This window comes from Miscanthus floridulus, unplaced genomic scaffold (assembly GCF_019320115.1).
Source record: "Miscanthus floridulus cultivar M001 unplaced genomic scaffold, ASM1932011v1 fs_118_4_5, whole genome shotgun sequence".
In the NCBI taxonomy this organism is placed as follows: Eukaryota; Viridiplantae; Streptophyta; class Magnoliopsida; order Poales; family Poaceae; genus Miscanthus; species Miscanthus floridulus.
The window spans coordinates 26,683-35,029 of record NW_027096220.1 but is presented as its reverse complement, the minus strand read 5'-3'; the positions used below and the strand labels follow the sequence as shown (position 1 = coordinate 35,029).

Below are 8,347 nucleotides of genomic sequence, written 5' to 3'. Positions count from 1 at the left end.
AGTATCCTTGGATGCGTGGCACAGTGCCTCGGGAGAAGTGGTGTCGTTCTGGGTTCCCGTCTTGACCGATGTCCCTGTCGTCCGATTCCAGCGGCGATGGCGGCGACGGCGGCGGGGAAGGGTTCTCTGGGTCAAAGTCCATGACGCAGGTAGCCAAGGACGTCCTTTTTCTGCAGGTACGGTGCCAGGTTACCGAAGGTGGGGTTGGCCAATGTTCCGACATGGATGACCTCGTTCTCAGCGATGTGGAGCCAGACCACCTTGGGAATCACCCTTATGTCACACGTCCATGCCGATAGCTTGTAGGCCGAGAGGTCTGCCTTGGAAGACGACTGCTGGTTGACGGAGTGGATCTAGCAGCTCGACGCGAGGATCTTGGCCGCTGTGTCTTCAGCCCAGGCATGTGGAGGAATGCCCTCGAGCTCGATCGCCTCCCTAAACTTGAATGTACTGTCATCGGCGTGCGACAGACGAGTCTAGGGGAGTAGCACCAGCCAAGTGTCGGGCACAGCCACCGGAGTTTCCCCCCATAATCCTGTCCCGCGTGGCTTGCGTCCTGCACTGGATGATTAAGTGCTCGGGGTAGAACGACGTGATGGAGAAGGAGCCTTCTTCGACGCCATCGATGCTTCACAGAGCGCGGGTGGCGTTGGCGGTGGAGACGGCACGCATCGTGTCCGTGACCATTGTGGTGATGGCGAAGCGCATACCGGCCTCAGCGTTGTCGATGGCGGTGTTGCGTTGGATGATGCACGCACTCTCCCATTGCCGCTCGTCTGGGTGTCCGGGCAGCAAGGGGTCGCGGTCCATAGGCACCGGGCTCCCCGCATCGGCCGGCGTCGGAGTGTTGGGTGGGGTCGCACCGGTAGCATGGGAACCCGCAGGTGTGATGTCGCTCGCTGCGTCGTTGTTTGACGTCACGGCGCCCGCCTGTGAACCGACCACAGTGTCGTTGCTGTCGGAGGGGCGCCGTGCCCTGACGAAGCGGTTAGGCGCGGTTGCGTCGCCGCCGCCGTTGGTAGGCGTTCTTGGCCGCTTGCAGTCCCTGGCATAGTGGCGGTAGCCGTAGCAGCGCAGGCACCTCAGTGGGCGGCGACAGGTAGCGATCCGGTGTGTGCGGAAAAGGTAGTTGAGGCACTTGTCTCGCATCTCCTCGGGGATTTTCCTCGGCCAGTGTCGTGGGTGGGCATTCCTCGCCAGAGGCGAAGAGCCACTATTCTCCGAGGGAGCACCTCTCGCCGGCCCTCAACATCAGGAGGCGAAATTCGGCGACGACCCCTTGGCGGCACGCGGAGACCGAGGCCGTCATGGACGGGCGCACGGCTATTGACCCGGCGGCCGAGACGCTAGGCGGCGGGCACTCGGCCCCCGTCCCTATCGCTGAGGACGACGCGGTTCCCCAGCCGCTGCTTGGCCAGTATGCGCCGCTGGTCCTGGGGCGGGTTGCCCGAAGTCACCGCCTGGCGTGGCCTCCTTTTGCGCTTGCCCTGCTTGCGGCGGTGCGGGCGGCTTCGTTCCTCCTCGGTCCGCGTCTCCGTTGGCTGCTCATTGACGGCACAGGGGTGAGGCTGGGCACTTGTCCCTGCCTCCATGGCCACCTGTGTCGGAGAGCCCTGGCGAACGACGTCGATGTAGGAGGGCCGCGATGGCTGCGCGGACTCCGCGTCGATGTTGGAGTAGCTGGAGTAGTCAGAATATGTGGACCACCTCGTGGCCTTGGATCTCCCTGGGGTGTCGGAGGGGAAGAACGGTGCCACGAGGGGGGAGATGGTGGCTGGCCCCTTACCTTCCGGAGCAGCCGAGGAGGGGTTGGTGGCCGATGGTGCCTGGGAGGCGGCCGACGGGCTAGAGGGGTTGGGGGAGAGGGCTAAGTTGGTGGCCAGCGGCGCCTAGGTGGCGGGCGGCGGGGTGGGGTTGGGGGAGGGGGAGGGGGAGGGGGAGAGGATAGGCTCCGTCTCGTTATGTCCCAATTGTCTAAAAAAATTGATTATTATTCCCACCGAAAATTGATTGATGTTTTTGTCTGTATATAAAAAAAATTCTTACCCTTAATCTCGTACGGGAAATGAACTGTTCCACCGTGGTTTGTATGGAATCACAAGAAGGCGACGGCCCGTCGTGTACTAACTTCTTCCTTTTGTACTGTACATGTATGTACGCTACGCTTACAAGCAAGTCATGCGAATAAGTCGAAGGCGAAACGACTAGCGAGCGACATCATTCGTTCATTGTTCGATGCACCACCCATCGCTGGCTTCCACAAGTTCCGCAAAAGAATCTCATTCAGCTCCCCCGGCGTAGAATCTCATTCAGTTCCGCAAAAGAATCTCATTCGGCATCAGGACGCCGAACAGCAGTAGAGAAGAGCAGTGACAAAAAACTGTTCCCTGTGCGGCTGATTTGCCTCCTTTTCCCCGGTCAGCTCTCAGCTCCCCCGGCGTCGTCAGCACAACGTCGTGACACTTGCGTCACTGTCACTTGCTCTTACTCCCCAGTCCAATACGCGGAAACGGGTTTGAACATTCGATGCCAGTTCGTCCAACCTTCGCCGTTGACCTCATCGTGGTCTCTCTCTCGTCTTCTGCAAGAACCTTTTTGGGGGTGATCAGATGGACCAGTAGCATCGCAGGGTTGAATTGAACGGTCAGCACACGATCGGCACTGGCCCTGGGTTTGAATATTCCTACCGAATTTTCCAGAAGTAGTCGCGACTCGTGAGAGTGAGTGAATGCCAACACACACACCACACACAGACAGCCAGGAGTATTCGGCGAACAAGTCACTGTCTCAGTGAGAACAAGCCTACTACTTCAGGCCTTCAGGAATCAGCTGGAGTACCAAAGTGCTGTGTGCATCCGACTCGCTGGGATGGGAAAGCAACACATTTGATGTCTGAAAAAGCTTTTTTTTTTATCTCGTGATGTCTGAAACTTCATCGTATTATCCGCGTGCTTTCAGACGAAACAGGGCAGCCGGCCGGCATCAGTTTGTTCATTTTATCTAGGGCTTGATCTTAATCGTACAGCAGGGCTTGTTTAGAAGAGCTCCATCTCCCATCTTCAAGCTCTACAGCTACAAGATTGCATTGCTTGCTTCTCCAAAAGCTGCCCCTTTGTTTGCGAAGCTGACTGAGACTGATATCATAAAAATGGTCATTTTCCCTCCGAGCTCATTTGGTGCTTTGACTGCTAGGCTTTTCTGATGCAAATGAGAATTTTGTTTTCCCCAGCTCCAACAACGAATATGCCAATATGGTGATCAATTTCTATTCCGCTCATACCTGGAATCATGCATGGACGTAGCTACTAGCTAGACTTTACTTGCTGCCTTTTTTCCTACTAAAATTTCTAGATGGAAGCAACATGCAACAAACTAAAGTAGCGATAGATAAAATAAACTTCAGAAATCACTAAACCAAATTTTATAATCTATACCAATAGTGCATCCAAAATTCCAAACCAAAGTATATCAATATACAAGAGTTTATCAGGAAAGAAAGAAAAGGCGGTCGTCGTCGCCGAATTTCCTGCCCACTAAAAAAGATGCCAATGTTTCTTTTCGGCTGCACCCTTCTTCGCCTTTCCCAGTTTCCCTACCGAGTGGACGTAGCAGTTTCCCCTCCAGCTCCTCCAGTACGATAACTAGTCTGACCAAAGACTGGTCAACCGACAGACGAGCACCCAAAATCGGAGGAAAAAATATAGGCCAGAAACTCAGGCCTCCTTTAGATCCGGCCTGTCTAAGTTTGGGATGTCATATCAAATGTTATATGGAGATATCATGCGGTGTTTGGATACTAATAAAAAAATAAGTTACAGAATTCGTCAGTAAACCACTAGACGAATTTATTAAGCATAATTAATCTATCATTAGCATATGTGTTACTATAGCACTTTTGTTGTCAAATTATGGACTAATTAGACTTAAAAGATTCATCTCGTAAAGCAATAGTAAACTGTGTAATTATTTATTTATTAGTCTATATTTAATACTGTATCTAAATATTTGACGTGACCCGACGTAAAGTTTTGAGGTAAAAACTAAACAAGCCCTCGCTCAGTTTCATTTGCCGTTCCCACCGGTCAAACGTGCTCTCCCTCCCACCAACGTCTAGAATACCACAAGACACAAGTGCAGCAGGCCTGCAGTAGATTCATGGCCTTCGAATCACAGACAACACTCTACTATAATAATAACTGCTACTGCTAGTATCCCCTTCCTTCTCCGGAACAAGCATTGCATGCCACCTTCTTTTCGTCCTCTCCGTTGCTCTCCCTCTCCTCTCCTGCATATATATATCTACCCAACTGCAAGCTTTCGTGATCATTGTCGTTGGTTGCCGCCATTCTTGGCCGAGAAGCCACCTGTTCATATATATACATCCTTCTTCTGTGTTCATATCGCCACTTGAGGTCACCTTGTGTGTTTCTCATCTGTTTCTCTGAACTTGTCATGGTCCTCCCGCTGCTCCGCCCTGCCAGCCTCGCTCTTCAAGTCGGTCACTGCCGTGCCGCGTCGTCGTCGTCGCATCCGAGCTGTTCTTCTCTGCCTCCATCACCAGCTCATCCTCGCTGCCGAAATACTGTTCATACAGATCAGCAACCAGGTGTTATATCATCATCCAAGAATCATCACAAAGCAGTCGCTGAGCGCCGATCGGTCGAATCAGTGTCCGTTGCACTGCAGATCGAGAGCTAGGCGGCAACCGGCAAGCAAGAGCGCGCCAGCCATGCAAGACGGCGCGGGAGCAGAAGCAGGGAGCATCCAGACGCTCCTGACGCTCCTCGCCGACGGCGAGGAGCAGGCGCGCCAGCTCGGGGAGATGATGGCCGCCGACGACCCGTGGTCCTCCCGCGCGGAGCACTACAGGGGCGCGGCGCGGCGGCTGCAGTGCACGCTCGGGAAGGCGGCGGCCGCCGCCAGGGCCATCGAGGCCGCCGCGCCGGGGTCGTCGCGGGGCACCGACCGCTCCGACTCGCCGCGGTCGGCGGACGAGAGCTCCGGCGGGACGACGGTCGCGACAGAGGTGCAGGAGCGCCAGAGCATGTGCAAGAGAAGGTGCGTTGCGTTCACTTTTTTTTTCTTTTTCAAATTCAAAACCTGCGTACCCATACGTACGTGCCGCGCGCCAAATTAATGAGGTGCCAAACTTCGCCACTGGAAAAGGTTTGCCGGGTGCATGCATGCATCGTAGGGTCAAATGGCATAAAAATCGAAAACTACGCGTATGCAAATTCATCGGAAACATACTTTGAAACTTCGCAAAGTATTGAAACTTTACACAGGTATGGTCATGTTCTATGCTCATGCAAATATGCAAGTTCAGACTCGACTCCGTTTATGAAGCATATATACACATAAAAATTCAGGAACAATAGAACTAGCACGAGACGTCTTTGCAGTGCAATTGCTCCTAATTCCTTTTGTCATATCTTTTAGAGTTGACTGACTCTGAACTTGAATTTTCACGTTCATGCATATAGAAAACGATATCACCTAGATCCTACAGAGTTTGATATTCTTTGAAGCTGAGCACGTTCATGTATGTGAATTTGTACAGTTCCAACAATTGTACCATTTTCAGCACATATGCCAAACATTATTTACTCACTTTTCTTTTCTTTTTTAAAACAAAAACTCGAATTTTCAATTCTGGTAGTCCAGCGATGTGGCACACTGCACACGCGTCTCAAGGCTTGATCATCACAGGCAGCACTTTTTGTGTGTTTAGACTTTAGACCAAATTAGAAGACAACACCTACGTAATAGTGCACAATACTTCGTGGTAACGCCACTGTCAGACAGATACACCAGGCATATTCAGAAATCATTTTCCACAAAACAAGCTTTATTTGAGAGGATTTTTTTTCGTTTTAAGAAAAGAAACAGAGGACTAAGGACGCGTGCAATAGGCAACAAAGCTACTGTACCCTAAGTGATAGAAACGTGGGTGTGGTGCCAAAAGCTATCCCATACAAACCTTCTACATACTACGTTACTCCATCCATTTCAAATTATAAGATATTTTAATTTTTATACATAGATATCAATATGCACTTAAATATATAATGAAAATAATATATTTAAGAAATTAAATTTTTTTATAATTTAGAACGAATAGAGTATGTTCCGGTGGATATATTATTGCGTTAGGATTAACAGGATCACAGAATCCTGGAAGCAACGGTACGCAGTGTTCATGTTATCTCAGAGGCTGACGTATAAGTATAGGCGTATAGCATACGAAACTATATTTTTAGAAAAATCGCACTATTCTGCTCTGTCATATATAGGCAGTAAGCCAACAGACTAATTTACTCCTCAGTAAACCTGAAAAGGATCTTGGAAAGGTACCTAACAGCATGAAGAATTAGTTATCATATACTGCCTCATGTACTACTACAGAGAGTAAATTGGTAGTAGCATCCTGGTCATAGTCATAGGCTATGGACCTATGGTTGTTTGGTCAAAAAAGGGAACAACATGTTTTTGGGATCATAGGCATCAAATACAGAGCATTTGCAAGTCAACACAAAAAGATCTGAACATCTGACTGACCCCACTCGTTTTCCTGGTCATGAATCCTACAGGAAAGGTCTACCAAGATGGACCGCGAAATTCCGAGTGCCAGATGCAAGCTTGGAGGCCACCCCGGACGACGGCTTCAGCTGGAGAAAGTACGGCCAGAAGGACATCCTCGGCGCCAAGTTTCCCAGGTAAAAACCCTCAACCATCAACACCGAAAACTTGACGATGCAGATGAATTTCATAAGCACAACGTGTTTTGTAGCGGCCTCTGTTTTTGGTGAATCGTATCTCACGAGAAATTCTGCACGAATTTCGTAGCGAAGCAATTCGATCGATTCATGTGACAGAAGTTTTGATGTCTGGTACTGACACCTACTGCTGCTGCTGTTGCATTGCAGGGGCTACTACCGGTGCACGTACCGCACCGCGCAGGCGTGCGCCGCCACGAAGCAGGTGCAGCGCTCCGACACCGACCTCTGCGTGTTCGACGTCACGTACCAGGGCGAGCACACCTGCCACCAGAAGCAGCGCGCCACCGTGGCCGCCACCGCGCACGGCGCCGGGAGCCAGTCGCCGCCGCCGCCTGCGCCGCTGGAGCAGCAGCAGGACCCGAGCATGCAGCTGCTGGGGATGGGCTTCAAGCGCGTCCTCAAGGTGGAGACGGCAGGGCTCCACGACTGCGACCGCGGCCCCGCCTCCGCGCCCGCCGCGTCCTTCCCCTTCCCCTCCGTTCCGCCGTTCCACCAAGCCGGCGAGGCCACGGACAACCCCGCCGCCGCCGCCGCCGCGGCCTTCTCGCCGCCCGCGTCGAGCTACTTTCCTGCGCCGCACCCGGTGGTGGTGGACGGGAGCTGCTACGCCGACATCTACGACTATGAGGCTCCGGGGGCGCGCATGCGCGGGGCGGAATCGTCGGAGCTCGGCGAGGTCGTCACCAGGGCGATCAGCGCCCCCGCCGCGTTCGACTACTCGTCACTCTTCCACCACCAGGCTGAGCTCGACGACCCGCACCTGCCGTTTCCGCCATTTGGCGGCCCGCCCCACGGACCATACCAGTAGGAGATCGATCAGAGCCATGCCATTGCCATGGAGGCATGGACGCTAAAATGATCGAGGATTTTGCACCTTAACACACGCTAGGTAGTAGTAGTACCTGTACCTTATTTTAGTTCCTGGTCTTCACGATCCTGAACACTCGCTGTCACTTTTGTCCGGTGAACTAAGTACTCCCTCTATTATAAATTATATACGATGTTTTAAACTTTCTTAGATACATTAGTTTTATTATGTCTCTAGATATAGCGTATATTAAAATCTATGTATCTAGAAAAATCATCGTGTAATTTGTAATAGAGGGAGTAATAACTTTGAACATCGACAGTTGCTGTAATGTAAGAGGATTATATTATTGTTGCTTATACAATTAAATATATACAACCTAGGTTTCTCTTTTGAGCTTAGGAACCTTGACTAGAAAACATTAAAATTATTCTCTTCCGTCTGAAATACAAAGGTATATAAATTTGTTTCAATTTAGGACAAGTTTACTTACTCAAGATCCTATATATGAGGGAGCACTACTATATTTACGTAAGGGAAAACTCTTGTGTTACAAATAAGACATATATATAAACTTTGGAGTGCTAATTAAGGGCATGCAAAACTCGTGCAAACATATAAACTATTTAAAAAAACGTACTTCGATCATTCAGCAAAATTTTAAACTTGGTACATCCATATATGTACTCACATGTAAAAGTTGATGCAAACTCAAACTACAAAAACTCATACGAAAATAACAAATTTCATATGCATTTGC

The 8,347-nt window shown here is 50.7% G+C and overlaps 1 protein-coding gene across 1 annotated transcript; it reads left to right on the top strand.

Moving 5' to 3' along the window:
• Positions 1-4,296: 4,296 nt before the first annotated feature.
• LOC136530407 (transcription factor WRKY19-like) lies at positions 4,297-7,866 on the top strand. Its single transcript, XM_066523152.1, has 3 exons — positions 4,297-5,058; positions 6,591-6,716; positions 6,927-7,866. The coding sequence occupies exons 1-3, from the start codon at positions 4,730-4,732 to the stop codon at positions 7,585-7,587; spliced, it is 1,116 nt and encodes a 371-aa protein (XP_066379249.1). The 5' UTR covers positions 4,297-4,729; the 3' UTR covers positions 7,588-7,866.
• Positions 7,867-8,347: the final 481 nt, after the last annotated feature.